Source organism: Contarinia nasturtii, unplaced genomic scaffold, assembly GCF_009176525.2.
Source record: "Contarinia nasturtii isolate CC-2019 unplaced genomic scaffold, AAFC_CNas_1.1 Cnas_scaffold_187, whole genome shotgun sequence".
NCBI lineage: Eukaryota > Metazoa > Arthropoda > Insecta > Diptera > Cecidomyiidae > Contarinia > Contarinia nasturtii.
In genome coordinates this window covers 2,549,925-2,573,392 of record NW_022197544.1, presented here as the reverse complement: position 1 = coordinate 2,573,392, position 23,468 = coordinate 2,549,925, and the positions used below count along the sequence as shown (strand labels likewise).

The following is a 23,468-nucleotide window of genomic DNA, read 5'->3' as shown; positions in this document are numbered from 1 at the left end:
TACTTTCTTTTGACAATTTATTTATATGAAAAAAATATAGAGGGAAAAATTTCAGACAATATATTGAATTAACTAGTCAGTTGAGCTGACAGTACGTTAGCCAGCTAAATGGGCTAAAACAATAGACGTTATTGTTTTGATGGTGAATCACTTTTCTCGTTTTAATGGAAGTGATTGTTCATTATAACAATATCTTCTATTGTTTTAGTCCATTTAGCTGGCTATAACGTACTGTCAGCTCAACTGACCAGTTAGTTCAATAAATTGTCTGTCAAATTTACCATATCATTTATAATGCGATATGTTTAGTGGTTGCTGTGTTCTTGGAGATAACGAATAAAGAGGGTGGACAGAGTCAAGAAATGGCCTACTCACACGATGGATGCATAACATTTGACATGGACCAAGATAATCCTGTCTTATACAATTGAACATTACCATTGGGTGAATTATGTGTTGAATTTGACTAATCTTTTCTTTCAAACAACCATCCTTTAAGTTTCTATTTATTCATTTATTGGATTTTATTTAAATATTGGCTGTGTAGTCATAATCTTTGTCATCACGTGAAATAAACGTGTACATTTTTGGTGCTGAACCAACGAATAAAAACATTTCTCTTTCGGTATTGGTAATCTTTTTTTATTTTTACTTTTCAATTACTGAATATTCTTATATTATGCATAGGTCAAGGGTGTGTTTTCGCTTGACATCTGCAAAAACTTTCAAAAACCAATTATTTAATGCTCGCTCGTATTTGCTCCATTCGCACTTATAATTTTCTCATACTGTTCCCGCACTAATAAATGATATAAATAAAGAAAACGGGAAACAAAATGTTATACATGTAATGAACTTAATATATTGAAACCTTTTACCTTCTGCATTTTTAATCAGATCTCCTGGAACGTGTCCAACATGATTTTTTGCCTTAACATCAGCTCCATGACGAATGAGCGATGTAGCGATATCCATTTTACCTAAAAATTAATAAAAATATATTGTGAGAATCTTGTACTGGGTGCAATTTTAACGTTTGAAAGTATTACCAAGTTTACAAGCATAATGAAGTGCACTATAACCTCGATTATCAAATTTATTAACGTCAGCTTTTTTATCAAGAAGCTTTTCGACCACATTTGTCATGCCTGTGCGAATCAATATAATCGTTCAGATGTTCAATTTGTTAAAACTACAAAATAACATCTACCTTTGAGCACTGCCTCTATTATTATTGATTTTCCTCCTTCCAATTTTTGATGACGAAAGTCTGCTCCCTTGTTAAGGATAATCATCGCAATTTCCTCATGCGCTGAAACAACGAATATATACAATATATATCAGTAATGTGCGAAGGAGGGTTTACCCCCTGTGATTTGGAAAATTTTATTCGCGAAAATTATTCGAATTTGCTAGGGTCTTTGATTCTAAAGTAAAGAGCTTTTTTTAGCTCATCAATGTAGAAAATTGAGGAGAATTCTTTCAATTTCCGAGGGTTTTTGGTTCCGAGAGAATTTTTTCCGATTTGCTAGGGTTTTTCACGGAGAAAATTCTTTCGATTTGCTAGGGATTTTCGCCTCAAAAAGTGACTTCCAGAAAAAAAATTGTTCGATTTGCTAGAGAAATTTTTGGTTTCGAAAAACCACCCCCCCTGAAAAATTTTCCTCGCACAATACTGATATATCTATATCTATTATATATATTAATGTTTCAAATACTTCAGAAATTACCATTTATGATTGCTTGACAAAGCGGTGTTTTCCCCTTTACATCTCTTACGTTGACTTCAGCACCTTCATCAATAAGCCTATTAACTTCATTTATATCACCTGTACGTAAAGCGTTATCAATTCAGTATAATTCATTTCATAATAAATTGAATGCTCTCATTTGAGAGAAAGGTACCTTTTCTGGATGCTGCCAAGAGCTTCAAAGCTTTAAAAATAATTAAAATAATGAATTTAAAAAAACTGTGGAGAATTTTAGAGAAAATACACCTTAAAAAGCTCAAAGTGATCCTGGCAAAATGTCAATGGCATTTTACAAAGTCAACACTTTCATTCTCATATGAATGTATTTTTCAAGTATATCAGGTAGTTGCAAAAATGATATTTTACCAGGCTTACTTTAAGAATTGTCTGGTAAATTTTGTCAGAGTGTTATTAATAAATTAAAAATGGCACTATCATTCAAAATTAAGTGAATTTTAAGTCCTGAAAATTACCTTTATCTCTTTCTTCGACTATGTGATCAAATTCAGCTGAAAAGGTACAATTAAATTTATCAATAAGTTATGAATCGACACTGTTTATCTGAAAATTACCCATAGAGTGACCCTTCTTTATGGCAAACTCTTTTGGAGTTAATCCATAATTATTTTTTACATCAATATCGGCTCCATTTAAGATGAGAATTTTTGCAGTACTCATATGATCTGAATAATCAAATGGCATAGTTATTGAAAAGATTATTGTTTTTAACTCGATTTTGGTTAGAAATTACTATGAGTGGCAGCTGCATGTAAGGGAGTACAATCATAAAGATTAAATCTTGAATTTCTGATGGTCTTTACGTTAACATCATATCCCAAATGAAGAAGCCTGATAACGGCCTTATCTAAACCTGAATCACAGAATATTTTCAATGTATTAAATATTTGATAATATTTTTACAATTTCTTAAGTGTTACCTTGATATGCAAAAATATTTAAAGGCGTCTCTCCCCAATCGTTCCGAATATGAGCATCAGCATGGTGATCAAGAAGCATCAGAACGATCTCTTCATGCTCTGGGCAAATAAACCAAATAATATTCAATTTATTACTTTCATAATTTTCACTTAAAACATCAATCAGTCTTACTGCCGAGTGCAGCACAATGAAGGGCTGACCAATTATCCCTATTTACTAAATTAACTTTAGCCTTGTCTTTCAGAAGTACTTTAACAAACTCAGTGTGTCCTAAAAATGATAATATTTTAAATGATTATTTTATGAAACTAACCATTATTGAGATATAGATTACCGTGTCGGCTGGCTATAATAAGTGGCGTGTCTCCATCGTTATTTTGTACATTAATATTTATTCCCTTTTTGATGAATGTTTTAATCTTATCCGTCAGTCCTGAAGAAGTAGTCAACATTAAAAAAATTAAAATTAAAATTGAATTAAAGAATGAAATAAACATTTCCATCGATGTCTGGCCAAATCAGAGTAACGAAACGACAACAGCCTAGGGGCATAGTTCGGTGAAAAAATTCACAAAATTCACAGAAATTCATTATTGTGACAGTTCAGGCGTGCTAGCAAGCCGCCATCTTGGATTTTCATGTACAATTCATACAAATTCACTGAAATTCGTAATACAAAAGAATGCGTAAAACCAATGAATGTATATAATGAACACTAAAATATTTTCTATACGTCCATCATACTGTACATGATTTACTTTCAAACAAACCAGTGTCATGACAATCTAACTCGTCAGTATGGGCTTCATTACTCTGGAGTAATTGAACTTAATTCCAGAAATCGTTTGAAAAGTCTTGCTTTCATCTTACAATCTTAGTTTAGTTGTAGTCAGTACGTCAAAATAATATTTTAAAAAGAAATTACCTTGTTTGGCTGCCACAAAAATCTCATCTGTAAAAATAAAAATAAATTGTAGTAAATTGAAATGAAGACATGTGGATTTGACCATTTTTGCAATTTTTATATAGTAAGCAAGCATATCGTATATAAAAGTAAGCAAAAAGGAACGTTCAGGCAATAACCTCTCTCTTTAACAATATCATCAAATTTATCTAAAAAAGAACAAATAATTTCATCAATAAGTTATGAATCGATACTGTTTATCTGAAAATTACCCAAAAAAAAGTAGTGACCCCTCTGTTTTGCGAACTCTCTTGGAGTTAATCCAAAATTATTTTTTATATTAACATCGGCTCCATTAAAGATGAGAATTTTTACAGTACTACTACACTCTGAATAATAAAATGGCATAATTATTAAAAAAAAAAAAATATTTTTTTCAACTCGATTTCGGTTAGATATTACTATGACTGGCAGCTGCATGTAACGGAGTACAATCATAAAGATTAAATCTTGAATTTTTGATGGTCTTTACGTTAACATCGTATCCCAAATGAAGAAGCCTGATAACGGCCTTATCTAAACCTGAATCACAGAATATTTTCAATGTATTAAATATTTGATGATTTTTTACAATCTCTAAATGGTTACCTTGATATGCAATAATATTGAATGGCGTCTCTCCCCAATCGTTTCTAATATTAGCGTCAGCATGATGCTGAAGAAGCATCAGAACGATCTCTTCATGCTCTGGGCAAATAAACCAAATAATATTCAATTTATTACTTTCATAATTTTCACTTAAAATATCAATCAGTCTTACTGCCGAGTGCAGCAACATGCAATGGCGTCCAATGATCTTTATTTACTAAATTAGCATTAGCCAAATTTTCCAGAAGAATCTTAGCAACTTTCGCATGTCCTAAACAAAACAATAATAAAATACTTTAAGTAAACATGTTTTAACTTTTGAGTTGTACAAAATCATTTGGATCATACCATGTCTGCTAGCAATAATTAACGCAGTATCGCCATCGCCGTTTTGTTCATTAACATTTATTCCCTGTTCGAGTATTCCATAGATCTCATCCTTTAATCCTGAGCAAATTTGTGAAGTTAAAATATTGTTAGGTTTATGTAAAACACTTGTATTTTTCAGCAATTATTTTGGTGGTTAACAACGTCAGAAATGCGGAATTTAAATTACCTTTTTCGGCGGCATTAAAGAACTTCTTCAAAAGAACATCTATGAATACGAATTAGTTTTAGTGAAAAGAATATCAGAAGATAAATTTAGAGAGGTAGATCTATTGTTGTGATAAATTTATTAATGCGTTAAGCAATATTGTAATACGCTTTATATTACCTTTATCGTGGATCATAGAGTCAATTTCACCTGAAACGAAACAGATAAATTTATCAATACATTTTTTCAATGAAAGTGTTTTTCTAGTGGATTTTAGGTTCTGTGAAATACTTAACTACACCATACGATTGGGAAACTTTTTCAGTCGATATTGTTAAGCGTTTGTAATGTTAAAAGAACAAATATGATACTACCTTTATCTGTGGCAATGTCTTTTGGTGTTTTTCCATCTTTTGATTTAATATTAACATCAGCTCCACGAAAAATGAGAAGTTTGACGGTATCAGATTGATCTGAATAATCGATTTATATTATTAAAAATCTTGTTTATTTATGAGGTTAAATCAGAATTTACTAGCTACAACAGCACAATGTAGAGGCGTCCATCCATTCGCATCGGTTGTTTTTAAATTAATATTGAACCAATTATCAAGAACCTTTCGGATTGCATGGTTAAGACCTGCACAAATAAATTCACAACATTTTTCAAATTCATTAAATGTAATTGTAACTTTTCAAAAATCTAAGTATTTTTACCTTTACTAGCCATAATATGGAATGGCGACAATCCTTCGGCGTCCATTGCATTTGCATGAGCACCATGATCAAGGAGTAATTTAACGATATCTTCTTTCACTGAAAAAATCAACCAAATAATTTACGATTTATAATTTACATTCTCAACTTATACTCATTAATCAGTCTTACTAGCATATGATGCAGAGTGCAATGCCGATTGCCATTTATTATTATGCACTAAATTAACACCAGCATTGTTATTTAGAAGTACTTTAACGAATGAGTAATGTCCTAAAGAATATATTTTAAGCAAAAAAAATTATAGTCACATTCGAATGTACAAAATCATTTGTATCAATAATCTGTAGAATCCTACCAAGTCTGCTAGATATTATTAACGCAGTATCGCCATTGTTGTTCTCTTCATTAATATTTACTCCCTTTTCAATAAGGGGCTTAATCTTATCCTGTAAGCCTGAACATATTATTAAAAATAAAAGAAATTTCAATTAAAAAAATTACGATTATGACATGGAAATTACCTCCTTCAGCTGCATCAAAAAACTCTACAAATGAAAATTCGTTTGAGAAAGACAAAATGAATTGGAGACATTAAAAAGTAAGTTTTTCTATATGAAATTGTTGTTTATTATATTGGTCTACAGAAATTTGACTGGATCCCTTCACTTGCCATTTTTTCCATCAAAACGATTTGAAACCATATGTTTTGAAAACATATTCTGTAGACCAATACATTGATACATAGATTTCCATATGCTGTAGATTACCTTTCACTGCGATTATATGATCAAATGCAGCTGAAAAGAACCAAATTAAAAATAAATTATCAATAAGTTCTGTATTGTGACTATAAAAAGAACCATCACTAAAACAAAGAGACAGTAGAACTGATGTTCAGATCAAAATGTTACCTTTATCTTTAGCGATGTCTCTTGCAGTTTTTCCTTCGTGATTTGTTGCATTAACATCAGCTCCATTAAAGATAAGAAATTTCACAATGCCCATTTGATCTGAACGTTTCAATGATAAAATTATTGAAAGAAAATGTTACTTCATTTCGGTCGGTGACAAATTACCATACGCTGCTGCTGCGTATAAAGGTGTCCATTCTGAAGTCGGTGGGGTGTTGTTTGTTTTTAAATTAATATCGAATCCATTATCAAGAAGTCTTTTGATCGCAGCGTCAAGACCTGATTAAAAATATGTTAAATACATGATAGTACTTTAACGAAGGGTATTACCCCGAATAGACATAAGATGGAATGCTGTCCATCCCCACTCGTTCCTTGCATTAACATCAGCACCGTGATCAAGGAGCATCTTAACGATATCAGGATAATCTGAGTAAATGCACGAAATAATTTTGAATTTTTTACTTTCATTATCAATTTTCAATATTTGATCATCTTACTGCCGTATGCAGCAATATGCAATGCAGACCAAATGTTTTTTGATAGTATGTTAACATCAGCTTTGTTTTCAAGAAGAACCTTTACGAAATTTGTATGTCCTGAACAAAACACATATAAAATATTTGAATTTATCGTTGAATTCATACTCAAAAAATGAATATTGTAGATTACCGCTTTTGGCAGCTATAATTAGTGCCGTTTCTCCTTGCTTATTGCGTACATTGATATCAATTCCTTTTTCAAGGCATGGCTTGATACTATCTGCTAAACCTAAAGCAATAGATGAAAATAAAATCAAATATTTACCCCTTTTTTAACAAATATATTTTATGCTGATCATTCATCAGAAGCTTGGCTATAAAATAAAATTACCTTCATGGGCAGCATCAAGAAGCTCATCTGTAAATGAATAAAAAAAAATAGCATAGATTTCATTGATAAGAAAAGTATTTTTGTTTTTTTTTTTCACTCATTGCATGTTAATGAACAATTCCGACTAACTTGCATCTTCTGCCACACATTCAAATTCCTAAGGAACAAAATAAAATGACGATAATTTCAAAAAAATAAAATGAGGAAAATAGAAAAAACTTACAAAAATTGTGACCAGAAAAAGTGCCACGTACAGTGTCCACCGTGACTTCATTTTTTAATGAGTTATTAGCACGTTAAGTGATGATATTCCCAGAAACATCTGAGTTTTTGATGCGTTGGATCTATGCTTTTATACACCCCAAATATGCATTCCACTAAGGATTATTAGAGCGATACACGTCTCAACTTTTTGCTATATTGACTTTGAAAATATTTCCAAAAATACAAATTCACTGGTATAAATATTTGTCGGCTGGAATTTGTCTAAGTAGTCACATGTACTTCGACTGGAATACCCCTTCTACAAAAAACGTTACCCAAATTTTAGAATTTTAACCTTCTTTTATTTCAACATTTTTAGCATTTTGACTCAGCATTCAAACAGTTAACAAAAGTAAACAAATGACCAGACGTGGTTCAATTTATCCACTTACATACTTTTTTCGAATATTCTATCTGATGGCTGTATCATAGATTGTAACAGGGGGTACAGTGGCTGCTGCGACTACTACGGCACCATTCGCTCACTGAGGTTAAGCTGCATTTGCTTTGGCCAGTGTTTGAATGGGTGACCGATAGAACATCGTATGTAAGCTACTAACGTTATTAACGGGGTTTTGAGCCAAATCGCATCGGCTTGATAGCAGCTTGACAGCGCATCAGCTGGATAGCAGCTGATAGCGCATCAGCTTGATAGCGTCACAAAATCACCGAGAAAAAAATAATCTTGCGTAATAATTACGCCTTTGGGTCTGTGCAAAAAACTGAATAGCATAAGCATGAGCGACACCTCCTAGCTCCCCAAAAAAAAAAAAAAAAAAAAAAATCATAGATTGTATTTTCATGAGGGGCCATAAATTAATAGTCTATAACCTTTCTTCATATGAGATATTTTAGCTCAGGCACTGAAATGGAGCGACAACAATCAATTCTATTTCACTCCATTTCAGCGCTCGACGTTAGTTGCCTGAACTGATTCAGCTTGCTGAAAATATATCAATATACACAGAGAGAAAAATTTGAGTACGGTGACTCGCAATTACGGTGTTAGCAGAGCATCTACCTCTCAACATGAGTTACGCACTCTAATTTACTCTATTTTTGGTATTAATTTCATACAAGTGAAAGAAGAAATACATGTGTGTAAATAAATGACTACACATGTATCTCATCACTTGGATGAAATTAACCCCAAAAATAGATTAAAATAGAGTGTGTACCTCATTTTGAGGGGTAGACGCTCTGCTAACACCGCAAGTGCGAGTTACCGTACTCAAATATTTCTCTCTGTGTAATGTCTGTTCAAAGCTCGACATTTTATAACTATTCATATCTCTCTTTATAATGAATATATACTGGAAGACTCCTGTATAACTTTAAAACACTTGATCAAATATCGACAGTTCGGAATATCATATCTTATTAAAAAATGGATGATGAGATATGGATCTGTCATACATGCTACTTGACTTTCTCACAATTTGTGAGCCACAAAATACGATTTGACAAAGAAAATGAAGAAGAGAAATTAGTATTTTTCTTGGAAATGTGCCTAATTTTTTTTAGAAAAAATTAAATTACAGATGACAATGATATTGTTAAAAAAGTATTATGATTGGAGGTGTAAGCTTGTCCAATTTTGTTCCTCTCTGAAACTTAAATGCCATAATTTTGATATTTTTGTGGATTTCCCTTCAAAAAATCAAATTATGGATGCAAACACATTGGAGAGAAACATATTATTTTCACATTTTAGTTTTACCATTATATACTACTATTATACATATATACAAATGAGTAAGTTTAAATTTTCTATCCGTCGATTTAATGTAAAAAAGGATGATGAACATTTTTGAAATGGTGCCAGGATTGATGATAGCCAAGAACGATCCGAATATTCATCGCTGGAGCCTTGAAGATGGATATACAATCGGTTTAAATGAAGGGGAGTATCCAATTCGTACAATTAATTCAGGACCTGATGCTGCACTTGATATCGATATTGCTTTTCCTATTCAAGGATCATATTATTCTTGTTTACCTTTTAAACGGGAAGGTTATCGTGTATATGTGGGCACCAAGTGAAATTCTGGATAGTTATAGTTAGTTAACGTAAATTTATGGCTGATTGATGGGCAACTAGATATAAAAGTGGTCTGAGTGGTTTTCTGGGTTTTGAAATACCACTTTCAGTGCAAACGAAAATTTGAACTTCGTAATTATTTACCAGCACAGCAAAAATGTTACTTCAATTCAGAACGGAAACTACGTTTCTTTAAAACGTATTCGGTTATTAATTGTGATACAGAATGTGAGGCAAACTTTACAAAGCAGGAATGTGGATGTGTAGCTTTTAATATGCCAAGTACGTTCTGCAAGAGTATTGCCGATATTAATTTGGATGAATGTCAGCAATTATTTTTAATAACAGCAATTATTTTTTTTAGTGATTTAAACAAATTAGAAAAATTTGTCAAAAAATTAAAAGAACTCCATAAAAATCCGTAAGATATATTGTTAATACGTATTAATTCAATAATTGAATAGATTTCAAATTAATCACTATTTCTAGGAATACCTCACAACCAATAACGAATATGATTGCAAAAGTTTGTGTTGATCTTCACATAAATTGTGCTACATCCCACATAATTCATTTGCGGAGTAATTTTGACGGTGGCGGGACTGTGTGGAGTTTGGCGGAGATGACATACAAACTCTGTGTACGAGGGTAACAGCACTTCTATGTGTATCATTCTTACGCAGATGATTAGTAACTTAGCTGTGTGTACGGCTACTAAGATGTACGATTGGACAAAATAAATCTATGAACAGCAAAGAACGCTGTTGCACTCGTACACACAGCATTTGCATGCTATCTCCGCTGAACTCCGCACAGTCCCGTCATCGATAAAATTACTCCGCAAATGAGTTATATGGGATGAAAGCTGGCACGCATGGGACAATTTGGAATAGTATGGGTCCAGTCGGAAAACTTGGCCATTCTCTCAGCAAAAAAATGACAATCAAGAAGAAATGAAAATGACAAATACGCCAACAATATTCAAATGATAAAAGTACTTATCACTTGATGTCAGAATAAAATATTCTCTCATTCGAATCGATAAATAAACCCACGTATCACATCAAATATTTAGGTAATTGTGTATTATTATTCATTTACGTTTATCATAATGTCTTGCGTCATTGTGTATTTACAACCATTCGGTATTTATTTGGTTTTCTCTCTTTTAATGGATAGCACAAATTTAAGACAAAAACATGCAAAACTTCAATATGAAGAATAAGCTTGTCAAGTTTTGTTCTTTTCTAGGATTTTGTTTTGAAATTGCTAGGGTTTTTCGCGAAAAATTCTTTCGCTTTGCTAGGGATTTTGATTGGCTAATTGAAACCTGAAAAAAGTTTTGGAAAACCTAAAAAAAGAATTGTTCTGAAAGAACATAGTAAAACTATTATTATTTTATTTTTGACCTTCTTTCATTTGTTAACATTTTATTTTAAATTAATGAATTGAAATATTCGTTTCGCTTCGAGTTGAAAACAAAACAAAATCGACGTCACAAATTAAGTAACTATAATCACAAAAATTTTATATTCGTAAATAAGATTGTTCTTTGAAATTATTAAATAATGCAGCAATGAGTTTTATCGATTACTTTTACTTTAGGTACTGCAATTTAAAATTCATCATGATCTGTTTTTGGATCCAAAATTAATTTATCCGAATTGTATGGTTTCTTTCTTTGCTCATCTCCATTAGATTTCTTCGGCGAAATATGTGTGATACGTTCGTAAAGTAGTACATTATGCCCAACTCGTCCGTCTGTCGTGAATTCCGAATGGCTTATATTATTGATTACCTTGTAGTTTTGTAAGAATTCTTTGATTTTCGGTTGTAAACAATCAAAAAGAACGGCATGTGATGGCATTGCTGATTTCGGATGTACAGGTACGTGAGATCGTAGCCAAGCAACTGGATTTGCATAGAATTTATCGGCTTCATCCATGTAATTTTCGATGCCATTCAAATTGGGTTCGCATGTTAAAAATCGTAGTGAAACATTTTGATGAACATGACTGTAAAACGGTGTTGAATGGCATGGCATTAGAAATAGAAACTTTGCTGTATGTCCATCCACATCACGATATTCACGTGCAATACGTTCAATCGAAAGCATAATATCGGTGGTGCCACGTTGATGCACCCAACTCAAGTAGAACGCCGGTATTGCATTGAATGTTAACAGTCCCAAAGTAACAATCCAAATGGCCCATCGTGAAGCATTATGACTCCAGTTTTTCAATGTATCTGCGGTAATATGCAAACAAATTGGCAACAATGGTAAAATAAAACGAAATTCCTTGTGATTTAGAAAACTGTATACGGCCAATGTGAACGCTGTTGCTTTTAATAAATCATATCGGTCTGAATAAATGGTGTGATTTTGCAATGTTTGAACTACGGCAAATGCAAATGGTAATGTGACAATTCCCAAAACAGTCGGCAAACCAATTGTGAAATACCAATACCACGGTTGTGTTCCATAAAAACTGCCCACATTCTCGAGCACATTCAATTTAAAAAATTCAAACGGCGTCACAATGAAACCACCATATGCGTACGAATCCAATCCAATGGCAATGGTGCCAACAATCAATGCAATTGGTAAATATCGTTTAAGCACTAATTCGGCAATCGAACGATAAGATCTTTGCATATGGATAACGCACAATGGGAACCATAAAATTGCAGCCGTTGGCCGTATGAAACATAAAAGGGCAACAATCCAAAGATACTTTTGCGAATCGGTCTTTGAGTTTTGTGGATAAAGGCTCAGCGCAACGGTTGTCAAACATGTTTCGACCGTATTGAGCAGAGTTCGAGTGGCAGTATAAAACCAAAACCAAGATGTTGCTATCAAAAATATGGACCATTTACTTCGTTTGCTCCAACGATAAAAGCAATAGTCACTGTATGCAGATAAAAAGGCTTGTGAAATTCGAGGTGCCAACACCAAATATTGTACACGCTCGAAACCAAGCCAGGCAAGTGCTCGATACACAACTGCTATGCTCAATGGATGAATGTAGCTGCGTATGCCCTTTGACCATTCCCATGTCATGTAACCATATCCAAAGGTTAATTTATGTGCCACTTCTAAACTTTGCCAATACTCGTCCGGCACGTACCAAGTTTTCACCACAAACACCGATAAGAGACGCAAAAGTAGAAAAGCCACAAACACAATCATTGTATACACAACTTTACCATTTGCTACTTATCTCTGAAAACATTGGCGTAAAATAAAAATTATTAGCAATTGCAACAATCGTTTTACTGATCAAATACAACATAGAATAGATAGAATTGTAATTAAGGTTTTACTTACAAAATAATAATAAAAAAAAGCACAACAATTGCCGGTAGTTGTTTATTGCTTGATTCGTGTGACGTTTTGTGTTGTAACCCATACACATATACACACTGATTTTCATGACGTTTGCTTTATGAGCCAATGCGTATAAACTTGAATTGTGGCAAACTGTCAAAGGACAATTCAAATTTCGATACATTCGTTATTTATTTCCTGCAAAACTGATATTTTTTCTGAATTTTTCAAAAAAAAAGCCAAATATATTCAAGCGATTTCATATTGATTTCTCGTGAAAAAATGACGTTTTTTTGCCATTAATTGAAATCAACGATGTTGTTTATTCTAAACAGCAAATAACTCGGTTTCGACCTTTGGACAAATCATACTTTTGAAGTTCAACTCGACATGAATGAACTGATAAAAATTGATAAAATGAAACCACTTGAAAAGCACGTGTTTCGTTTGAAGGTATATATTTTTTCTACTTCAAGTTGATTCAAAGGAAAAAAAATCGAAAAATTATCATGCATCGAAGAAGAAAAAACAAAACGAAAAGATCTTGGAACAACGTCTGAATGAAAAATGACTTTCTGCATTTGCCAATAATGAAATAATATTTATTATTATAGATTTTCTTTTAACAACATATAATACAATAGTTGGATGAATTCATAAAATCATGACTCTATTTAAAGTGCAATTAGGACACGTGCACATTTATTTTGTTTAACTAATTGAAGCGTATGTCATCAACATTTGTGAGCCCATTCTCTTTCTCTCCTCCACTTTCTCTCTTTCATTTTTTTCAAAAAAAAAAAAAAATAGTCTATTTTTATTGGCAGCCAAAGACTGTTTAACTCTACACATAGGCATAGCCATTTCTTTCAATAGAGAAAACAAAAAAGAATATCATATAAATAAATTTCACTTAAAAATTAAGACGAAAAAAAATAAATTAAAAAAATATATATTGTATAGATTCTTGACTCTTTGCAAATGGGTGCATAGAAAAATAATTCTTTGTTATACACAATATACATTAGAACATCCGTGTTGCATGTCGGATTTCTTTCCAGTTCGTTTTTGCTCTTTAAAAAATACTCGTTGATGTGAACAATAAAAGGACTATATGCATGTCTTCAAACAAAATTAAAATATCAAATAATATTCATTTCACTAATAACAATGTGAAAGACGGTGACGGTTCTTCATCGGTGACGGTGATAAAAATGTGCACATCATCCTAATGCACATCATCGAAAATTGTTCAATGTTTAAATGTATTTAAATAAATTATATGATGAAATTGTGCATCAATAAATATGAGCGCAATTTTAGTGCCCGCTCAATTGTTTGTTTGTTTATTCGTTTCTCTATAATGTGATATTCAAAATATCAATAGAGAGAAAAACGGTGACATTGTATTATCATGCCGACTTCATTCCGTGGCAGTATCATTCAATGTAAAATATTGGAGATTTAACAGTAGTAATATTTTTGGCTTTAAATCATTTCTTTCTCAGCTTCATGTTGTTCGTTTGTTCTGTTGTTGTCTATAAATGGATTTGATTAATCAATGTTCAATTTAAAAATGTGTATTCGCAATCGATATAGTCTTCCTGAGAACTAAATCTGTGATGCAATTTGCGCTATATTTTTTTATTTTTTTTTGGTTTAAATAATGTTCGCTTCGCTAGCGCATTCCTCTTCCACTGAAAATTAAATAAAAAAAAAGAACAAGAATAGAGATTGTCACAATACATTCAAAGATAGAATCGAAATGTTCATTGCCTTTCGATCAAATATATTATGTTTTATCTTTTGCACACCTGTAATATACATTCCTTCTTCTTCGTATGTTGAATCGTGTTTAGCCAAAATACGGAGAAGTGGACGCAATTTCAACCACCATTGATGTTTGGGAATACGTTGTCTGAAAAAAAAAAAATGAAAGTGTTATTGTAAAGAAAATTTAAAATGAATTCAAAATCAAACACAAGTCTCATTATTGCGAATAGTCTGTGTTTTAAATACGGTGCTATTGAGTAAAGATTTAAAACGATACAAAAAATCCCGAATTAACTTACTGGAAATTAGTTTCCGGAATAAGTTCTTTGACTGGCGTGAAACGGTATTGACGACGAACCAAACCAAGTAAGCAAGCGCTTTCTGGTCCATTTGCATTGACTGTGCCATCATCAGCTGTGCATGTTTTCAATTGTTCAACCATCCATTCAACGCATTTGGCTGCCATTTTGGTGCCCATATTACGATCGAATGGTGTTGGTGAGCCACCTTGTTGCATATGCCCCAAAACATTCATACGTGATGAGAATAGACCACGTCCCTCTTCCGTGTATAAACGATGAATGAATTCGGTATTATAACTTTCGGATGCTTTTTCATTGCGCAAAATTAAACCACGTTGAACGCCCTCGGACATTTTCGATGCCATATGTTGTACATCCTGTTGCAAATCTTTAATTGAGAATTTCTCTTCATAAATGTATGCAGCATCAGCACCACCAGCCAAACCGGCCAATGTTGCCAAATAACCACAATAGCCTCCCATTGTTTCAATGACAAATACACGGCGTTTTGTTCCTTGAGCCGATTGACGAATACGATCGCAAATTTCAGTAATCTCATTCAATCCGGTATCACATCCAAGTGAAAATTCAGTACCGGGAACATTATTTGAAATGGTCGATGGAATAACAACCATTGGAATACAGAATTCCTTGAATTTTTCACGTTGATCGGCCAATTGACCACATGCATGATATGCTTCGAAACCACCAACAATCAAAAGACCTTGAATCTTGAATTCACGCAATTTAGCGGCAATTTTCTCAAATTTACCCTCCGGAAGGGTACGTTTTGTGCCAAGAAAAGCACCACCCTGACCAACCCAACCAGTTACATCAGACCTGAAATCATACAAGTCGCATTTAAAAAAGACCCGACGAGAGAGAGAGAAGTGCATATCTTTTTACCAATTCATTTGGTTAATATTTCCAGCAATCAATCCTTCAATACCGTCATGAATTCCAAATACGGCATCACCGCGATAGATACAATTACGCACAAACGAACGAACAGCCGCATTCATACCACATGCCGGTGCTCCAATGTGCATAACAGCCATTCGATAACCACTCTGAAAACAAAAATAATGTTACTCTGGTGCTGCCATTTAATTGTTCACTTTTTGCTCTTACAGGTGGTCGGCCATCTTGTGATTCCTTTGGTGGCTTTAGACGAGTCAACATCTTGTATGTTTCAAGATTTCTAGCAAATGAGCGTCCACGCAATTCGACAGCCAATTCGAATTGCTTCTCAGCCATAGCCTTTGCAACAGCTTGTGTACGCTCAACACATTCCATCAATGGTACACGAATAGCCTATAGTTGAGAAATGTTCTTGTTATTTGAAATCAAATATTTTACTATTAATTAGCATCCAATCGAACAAAATATCGTGATCGTGATTTTTAATTGAGTTTGAGTGCAATATTTAACACATACTTGATTACCATCCAATGACACAACGCATGGAACTTCTGACTCATCAGCTTCCATCAATGCCATAACTGCCTCAGCTCCCATACGGCATCCCTGTCGAAAGCAATTTATCGATTAATTTATTCGATTATTTATTAGACAATGAATGCAATTGTATTCAATCAAATGAATCTCTCAACAATTTATAAATTGAGATCTTATTTATTCATTTTGTTTGTGATATACTTCTATTATTGCAATTGAATGGAACAATCAATTATTCTGTATTCATGAAAACGCAGATAGATAGATAGATAGATAGACAGAGAGACACAGAGAGAGAGAGAGAGAGAGTATCAAAATATACGAACCAAAACACGATCAAAAGCGCTTGGATTGCCTCCACGTTGTACATGACCCAGTACAGTGATGCGAGTATCTTGATTTAATTCTCTGACGACAGTTTGACGAACCAGTTCAGCTGTAATCGGATTTCCATCACGATCAATGGCACCTTCAGCAACAATGATAATATTCAAACGTTGGCCAGCATTTCGTTCCTATTAACAGAAAAAAAAAACATTCGTTTTCAAATCAACATGAAATTTGAGCCAAAAACAAAATGAAATAATTAATTAAGTCTAATAAAGCGAGCATTTGCATGGAAAGGTCTTAAAGCTTCTTTTGGTCATGAACAAAAAAGATGTTCATCGTACAAAACACTCATTTTTTTGCAATCAAAATTCAAATACACGTTATCGCATGTAATCTGTAACGTTTAATCGTACAATGGCACTTTTTTGTTCGTGGCAATGCAAGTTTTTTTTTCTTTTTTTAAAGAAGCAACAAAAGAAATTGATCAACATGTGTATCGAAATCTAAAAATATCTTGTGATGGGTAAGTTATTGCCAATAATTAATTTGATGACACGATCATTTGAATAAAGACACTTCACGACAAATGAAATGAAAAAAAGGGCAAAGGTTCAAATTGATTTAATAATGAATGCGATATTGAATGGCGAAATTGAGAGTGCAAAAACGAAAAGAAGTAGATGTATCAATTGGGGAATTCAATTTCGGATTGTTTATGTCAAAAGGCATTTTATTGAATGAAATGACATTCTGATAAAATGAAAAGAATTGAAAAAAGTCGTTTGTGTGTGTGTTTGTATTTGTGTGTGCGTGTTCGTGTCTGTGATTGTTTGTATTTTGTGGAATTTTTTGAGAATTCAAACGAAAAAAATCAATCAACAACAACATCACAAGAAATCTCAACTGTCGAAGTAATGACAGCGATGAATATATTTGATCACAAATATAGAAACAACAACAAAAATATCACTAGATTATCTGCATCGTAATAGTCTAATTAATTATCCCATTAATTATTTTGATGTATATATAAAAAAATATATGCGTGCTCATTAAAATCGTAATTATGTACTTGGTTTTTGTTGTTTGCTTAAAATTGTAGTGCATTTAAAAATCTCGGCGAACAACCGCGAATTAAGTGCATTTCATTGATCAAAATTAGAAGAAAAAAACATCCAATAACATATTTAGAACTTAAACAAAAAAAAAGCAACAACGAAACAAATTTATTGAATTGATGCTTGCCTGTGACAATTGTTTACAAAGACGTTGAGGCCAGTCGGCAGTTGGTGGATCCTCTGGTATAAATATATAATCTGCTTCACCACACAAACCCGCTACAACGGCCAAATAACTGTAATTATGGTGTTGGTTATTTACGAACAAAATTTGTAAAAAACATCATTATTTGTGAAATTGAACGTTGTTTTTTTTTGGAATTGTGTTTTTTGTTTGTGTCTTTCTTTTTTCTCAGTGTTTTGTGTGACTGTATCCTGTTAGACTGGAATTTATTCTCTTTTTTTTGTTTAAATTTGTATCGTGAAGCATACAATTGGCGCTATATTTTAAGGTAAACGACAAAAAAATGCAATGATGCTTGGATATGATGAAATGTGAGGCTTAACGCGATAATTAGTCAGTGGTACAATACAAATATTTTTGTAATTTTCAACAGAAAGGATTCGGTAATGCACATTGATTAAGCTTGCCTGAATCAATTTATTGCAGAGTCTAGTCGGCCAATCGGTCGGCGGCGGAGACTCGGGGATGAATATATAGTCCGCTTCTGATATTACACCACTAACCACTGCCAAGTAGCTACACATTCGGGTTATTTGTATGTTTTTTTTTTTCGTTTGTTTGTTCGTTCATTTTGGTTTTGTTAAAAATCTTATTTTTGTAAAGTCAGTTTAAATATAGACATCTTAAACTTTAAACAGCTACACCGATTAAAAAGAACACCGCTAAGGCGTAAATACTTTGGTATAAATGAAGCGCGTGCGACACATTTAAAAATGCTGAATCATATATTGTACTTGTGTGTGCTTGCGCCATTCAAAACAAAATCACCAAAGTAATTACATCCTCATCAATTTCCATCCGATGCAAAATAAAAGCGAAATAAGATCGAACAAAACAACCAATTTTCATATGGATTTGTGTACCGCTCTTTTTCTTTTTTCGTTTCAAAAATTAAAATGTTATTAACACTCACCCACAGTGACGGCCCATGACTTCCATAATGAAGGTTCTTTGATGCGAATATGCTGTACTGACGATTGCATCAATTGCCTCGATGATACGATGCAATGCTGAATCTGTGCCAATGGTCATGTCTGTACCGCAAAAGTCATTATCGATGGAACCAACCATTCCAGCAATATGTAAAGCTCCATACTTTTTGCGTTGTTCATCGTCGATTTTTTTCTCTTTTAGCAATTCATCCAGCAAACTGCTCCATTCTTGACGGAACAAATTTGCACCGGTCAATGAACCATCACCACCAATTACAACCTAAACAATTCAAATTCGAATATTCAAACAAAAATCAAAATATACAACATAAATCAGTCGGTTTTTGTCAATATTATCGTTTAATGTTGCGTTAGTGTAAAAAACTGTCTACTCAATCAATTAAAAAACGAAAATTATATTCACTTTCGATTGAAGATATTTCAATAAGAAAAACAGTTAAAAGTGGCATTAATTAAAATTCCATTTTGCGCATGTTGAACGTTTGGTTTCAAATTCACCGAATGAAATTTCATCATATATTTGTTATTTGCTTTTTGAAATAAAATAATGAATTACCAAATTTGTAATGCCGCGTTTGATGAGATTATTTGCAGCCTGCAAGCGACCTTCACGTGTGCGGAATGCAGCACATCGAGCAGAGCCAATAACAGTGCCACTATATTTAAGATTAAAAAAAAAAATCAGACCGTTCAACATTCGAAAGTAAACACACTGTTTTTGTTGTTGTTTCAAAATTTAAAACGAAAAAAAAATACTCGATTCAACGGAAAAAGAAAACAATTTTTACCCTCGATGAATGATGCTGGACACCGATGACCAATTTGCTTCTTCGATGTTTTCACCACCATCGACCATGCCTTGGTAACCTTCACGAATGAAGTAAACCTATTTGTTTGGTACGTGATAAAAAAGACAACAACAAGAAATGTGAACGCACCGCGAATCAATTTTGCATCATTATGGTGAAATTTCGGTCATCGCGTACTATGCTCACGTACTCACACCGAATTCACCATCAACGTAGATGGCACAACAACAACAATGAATGATGTAAAGAAACGAGTGTGTTTTTCTCAGTTAATCATACCTTGCAACCGAGATAAATGCCCATACGCACACATGCACGTACGGCTGCATTCATGCCCTGTGAATCACCACCACTTGTTAACACGGCCAAGCCCTTGCCCTTGTGTGACCCGCGGGCAATAAAGCGGTGATTTCTTAATTCAGCCATCGGTTTCTTCTCAAATGTCTACGTTCAAGAATGTGGGGTAATGTGGGGATCAAATCAAAATAAATCACCGTTTTTAAAACTCATAAAATCCAATTTCAAGCCAATTATCATATGTTCAAGTAAATTCAATTCAATGTATGCAAAACCAATATTGTGAAATAAATTTTCGTGCGTAATTTTGTTTTTTTTATCGTTATATAACGATATATCAACAAACCAATTCAATCGTAATTTAAAAAATAAAATAAAATTGAGTTTTGTCAAGAAATCAAAAAGCAAATCAAATGAACTGCGAGCACAATTTTTTTTATAATAATTAATGTTGGAAAGAAATAATAAAACGGATTTCATTCATGCGAAGTCGATTTCCAGTATATAGATATATATTAGTTTTTTTTGTAAGATTTCATAGAATTCAAATAGGTTGTGATTATTTTGAAGTGTGAACGAAAAATAAAAAGACCAAGAAACGAAGAGTAAATGAAAGAAAAAAAAGGAAAAGAAAACGAACATTATTTAAAATGAAAATCTCCTGTTATAGATAGATAGAAGCACATATACACTTGCACAGTTGTTATTATTATAGCAAAAAGCTTACCATTTCAACGTAATTATCTGTATTCACACAACACTTATTTCAAATATTTGTATTATTTAATAAAAAAAAGAACAAAAAAATTGTTGGTGCTCGAAATTGTATCTTTTAATTGATAAAGCGAGTGACAATGCCGAAAAACGTCTTACTTGAAGCAATCAATAAATAGTTTCTGTGTGTTATGGACCCGGAGAGTGACACAGTAGTATATGATTAGAGACCAAACGTGATACACCAAACGAACAAATCAACTGATCTTCAATTACGCAAAAATGAGGTAACAAGGTGACATATTTTTGACACTTCAAGGTGACCTTATGTACACAAACATTGGATAAACGATTGTACGGCCATCTGTTGTTTTGCTTTTGAAACCGTCATTTTTGGTGGAAAAAGTCGACAAATTCACCGTTTACATATCAAATCAATGGTAAAAATTAAATTTAAAATTCAACAAAATATTCAATTATTCATCACTTTCAATTCTCAGTTGTTATCGAATATTATTTTACTTTTTATCGCACAAAATGCGATGCATTCACCTTAAAAATGATTTGAATGGTGCGCAAAGCTTTTACAACTGTGTTTGTGTGTCGGTATTTTATGCTGTCAAACATGTTTTGCATTCTACTTCATGGCTATTGGAATGTGTCAAATTGTGCGCGTTGTGTGATATCAAATCGTATTTAGTTTGTGTGTCTACTACACGTGGTTTTACACATTGTGAAATTTTAAAAAGTAAAATATAAATATTTACGGTGAAAAAAATTGAATAAATCAATTTAAAATGGCAACAGTTAATCCCGTTGATGATGTTAGCGTCGAACCAGAAGCTAAAAAACAAAAATTGGACGAAGAATCGGTTGAAGCGGTTTGCGTTGAAGCAAAAATCGAAAGTGCTGACGATACATCGAATGCAACAAAACTTCAACAAAGTATTATCGATCAGGTTGAATACTATTTTAGTGATCCAAATCTATTTCGCGATAAATTTTTAACCGCTGAAATTGAAAAGAATGAAGGATGGGTTGCAATCACCACATTGACGACATTCAAACGTTTAGCCGCATTAACAACAGATGTTAAAGAAATCATTGATGCATTGGATAAATCCGATTCGGGTTTGTTGGAAATCAATGCGGCACGTGACAGTGTTCGTCGTCATCCCGAAAATCCGTTGCCCGAACGAAATGAAGAAACACGCAAAGAAATCATTTCACGTTCAGCATACGTAAAAGGTTTTCCAAAGGAAATGGAAATGCCGGAATTCATTGAATTCTTCAAGGATTATCCAAAAGTGGTACATTTCAAAATTACTTATTAATTATTATTGATTGTTTTACGATTATTCTCCGATTACTTATCGATTATTTTAAATTTTATTCTTTCCTTTTGTGATTCTCCCCTTAGGTACATGTCACCATTCGCAAATATTTGGATAAACCAACCAAAACATACAAGTCAAAAGGTAGCGCATTTGTAACATTCAGTACACGTGAACAATGTGCCGCATTTTTGTCACAAGATGTCAAACACAAGGATACCGAATTGATTACAAAATGGCAATCCGATTACTATGCTGGCAAAAAGACCGAACGTGAAGAATTGAAAAAAGAGAAACAAGCCAAACTCGATCCGGATATTGAATTGCCAAAGGGTACCGTTCTACTCATCACCGACATTAAGCCGGACAATACGCGTGAAATCATCAAAGAAGCAATTGAAAAATTCGAAACGGAAGTGGCATTCGTTGAATTTGCAAAAGGTGATGAACGCGCCCATGTACGTTTGACCAATGAAAATGCTGGCAAAGATCTGTTGGCCAAATTGACCGATGGCAAATTGAAATTTGGCGAAAATGAATCACCAGTCAGTTTGCTTGAAGGTGAAGACGAAGAAAAATATCTGAAAGATTGTGTTGAAAAAATGAAATTACGCCGCCGGGGCAACAACAGAAACAACAAACACCATAAATTCAGTAGCCGAAAACGAGATTAATCATCCGACGATTCACTAACACCTACATACATTAAGAATACATCATTTTATATACGAATGTATAAATTACTAATTTTCAACTGAATTTCAATTCCAGAATTTTTCTCTTTTCTTATTTTTGTTTCTTCTTCTTCTTCTTAAAATTAAAGAAATAAAAAAAACTATGAAATTTATTCGTTAGACAAATGTCAATGAAAATATGGATGCGTTTGATTTTAATTGCGTATATACCGTTTTACAGGATTGTTATTGGCAACAACACACTGTTGTCGGTGTCCAGTATTTATATATTGCATCGTTATCTTGTTTACATAATACTTCTTCTTTTTATTGGTTATTTCGTTAATGCTATTTTTTCAGCCAGTGATCCGCTAAATGTCGCTTTTGGTAAGCTATATATTTGATAAATGTCAGTATATATGAGTATTTGGGATAAGAAATAAATATAAACAGCACCGTACCATTATTCAACAATAAATTGTTTTACATATATTTATTAGTTTATTGGAATCGCCATTATCAGTGATTTTGTGATATTTGACAACATAAAAAGATCATCCATCTCATTCTTATTCATTTATTTGTTGTTTATTTCCATTGTTTTGTTT

The 23,468-nt window shown here is 33.0% G+C and overlaps 4 protein-coding genes across 5 annotated transcripts; 1 reads left to right on the top strand and 3 right to left on the bottom strand.

The window, feature by feature from the left end:
• Positions 1–620: 620 nt before the first annotated feature.
• LOC116352302 (serine/threonine-protein phosphatase 6 regulatory ankyrin repeat subunit A-like) lies at positions 621–7,633 on the bottom strand. The gene is made up of 36 exons (XM_031784788.1): positions 7,505–7,633; positions 7,411–7,438; positions 7,282–7,308; positions 7,081–7,179; positions 6,909–7,007; positions 6,739–6,837; positions 6,574–6,687; positions 6,409–6,507; positions 6,265–6,294; positions 6,019–6,042; positions 5,853–5,951; positions 5,666–5,767; positions 5,495–5,593; positions 5,313–5,417; positions 5,152–5,250; positions 4,958–4,987; positions 4,799–4,837; positions 4,591–4,689; positions 4,415–4,513; positions 4,243–4,341; positions 4,057–4,176; positions 3,867–3,983; positions 3,774–3,803; positions 3,616–3,642; positions 3,025–3,123; positions 2,862–2,960; positions 2,690–2,788; positions 2,503–2,622; positions 2,324–2,434; positions 2,225–2,260; positions 1,906–1,935; positions 1,731–1,829; positions 1,211–1,312; positions 1,050–1,148; positions 879–980; positions 621–799 (listed from the first exon to the last, which is right to left on the bottom strand). The coding sequence occupies exons 1-36, from the start codon at positions 7,553–7,555 to the stop codon at positions 741–743; spliced, it is 2,889 nt and encodes a 962-aa protein (XP_031640648.1). The 5' UTR covers positions 7,556–7,633; the 3' UTR covers positions 621–740.
• Positions 7,634–11,163: 3,530 nt separating this feature from the next.
• LOC116352506 (GPI mannosyltransferase 3-like) lies at positions 11,164–13,064 on the bottom strand. The gene is made up of 2 exons (XM_031785157.1): positions 12,915–13,064; positions 11,164–12,809 (listed from the first exon to the last, which is right to left on the bottom strand). The coding sequence occupies exon 2, from the start codon at positions 12,774–12,776 to the stop codon at positions 11,202–11,204; it is 1,575 nt and encodes a 524-aa protein (XP_031641017.1). The 5' UTR covers positions 12,777–12,809; positions 12,915–13,064; the 3' UTR covers positions 11,164–11,201.
• Positions 13,065–13,490: 426 nt separating this feature from the next.
• On the bottom strand, positions 13,491–21,000 carry LOC116352160 (ATP-dependent 6-phosphofructokinase). 2 transcript variants are annotated; one of them, XM_031784539.1, is made up of 13 exons: positions 20,866–21,000; positions 20,121–20,285; positions 19,821–19,918; positions 19,589–19,688; positions 18,993–19,291; positions 18,487–18,595; positions 16,774–16,962; positions 16,427–16,516; positions 16,121–16,303; positions 15,896–16,059; positions 14,987–15,829; positions 14,729–14,832; positions 13,491–14,611 (listed from the first exon to the last, which is right to left on the bottom strand). In XM_031784539.1, the coding sequence occupies exons 1-13, from the start codon at positions 20,866–20,868 to the stop codon at positions 14,574–14,576; spliced, it is 2,385 nt and encodes a 794-aa protein (XP_031640399.1). In that variant the 5' UTR covers positions 20,869–21,000; the 3' UTR covers positions 13,491–14,573. The 2 variants fall into 2 exon arrangements, with proteins under 2 accessions (XP_031640399.1, XP_031640398.1); XM_031784538.1 differs by lacking the exon at positions 18,487–18,595 and adding an exon at positions 18,023–18,131 and having other exon boundaries at positions 20,866–20,999.
• A 532-nt stretch (positions 21,001–21,532) lies between these two features.
• LOC116352203 (la protein homolog) lies at positions 21,533–23,033 on the top strand. The gene is made up of 2 exons (XM_031784607.1): positions 21,533–22,162; positions 22,273–23,033. Exons 1-2 carry the CDS (start codon positions 21,650–21,652, stop codon positions 22,858–22,860), a joined length of 1,101 nt encoding a protein of 366 aa, XP_031640467.1. The 5' UTR covers positions 21,533–21,649; the 3' UTR covers positions 22,861–23,033.
• Positions 23,034–23,468: the final 435 nt, after the last annotated feature.

Bases quoted from the DNA above. Each gene is read 5' to 3' on its own strand.
- LOC116352302 (XM_031784788.1), bottom strand. From the start codon at position 7,555: ATGAAGTCACGGTGGACACTGTACGTGGCACTTTTTCTGGTCACAATT. The intron at 6,043-6,264 runs GTAATCTACAGC...TTTCATTTGTAG, and splicing joins TCATATAATCGCAGTGAAAG to AGTTTTTTGATGCAGCTGAA. The intron at 2,789-2,861 runs GTAAGACTGATT...TTATTTGCCCAG, and splicing joins TCATTGTGCTGCACTCGGCA to AGCATGAAGAGATCGTTCTG.
- LOC116352506 (XM_031785157.1), bottom strand. From the start codon at position 12,776: ATGATTGTGTTTGTGGCTTTTCTACTTTTGCGTCTCTTATCGGTGTTT.
- LOC116352203 (XM_031784607.1), top strand. From the start codon at position 21,650: ATGGCAACAGTTAATCCCGTTGATGATGTTAGCGTCGAACCAGAAGCT. The intron at 22,163-22,272 runs GTACATTTCAAA...TTCTCCCCTTAG, and splicing joins TCAAGGATTATCCAAAAGTG to GTACATGTCACCATTCGCAA.
- LOC116352160 (XM_031784539.1), bottom strand. The intron at 19,689-19,820 runs GTAAAAATTGTT...TCTTAAATATAG, and splicing joins TCCAGCATCATTCATCGAGG to TGGCACTGTTATTGGCTCTG. The intron at 15,830-15,895 runs GTAAAAAGATAT...GTATGATTTCAG, and splicing joins AATATTAACCAAATGAATTG to GTCTGATGTAACTGGTTGGG.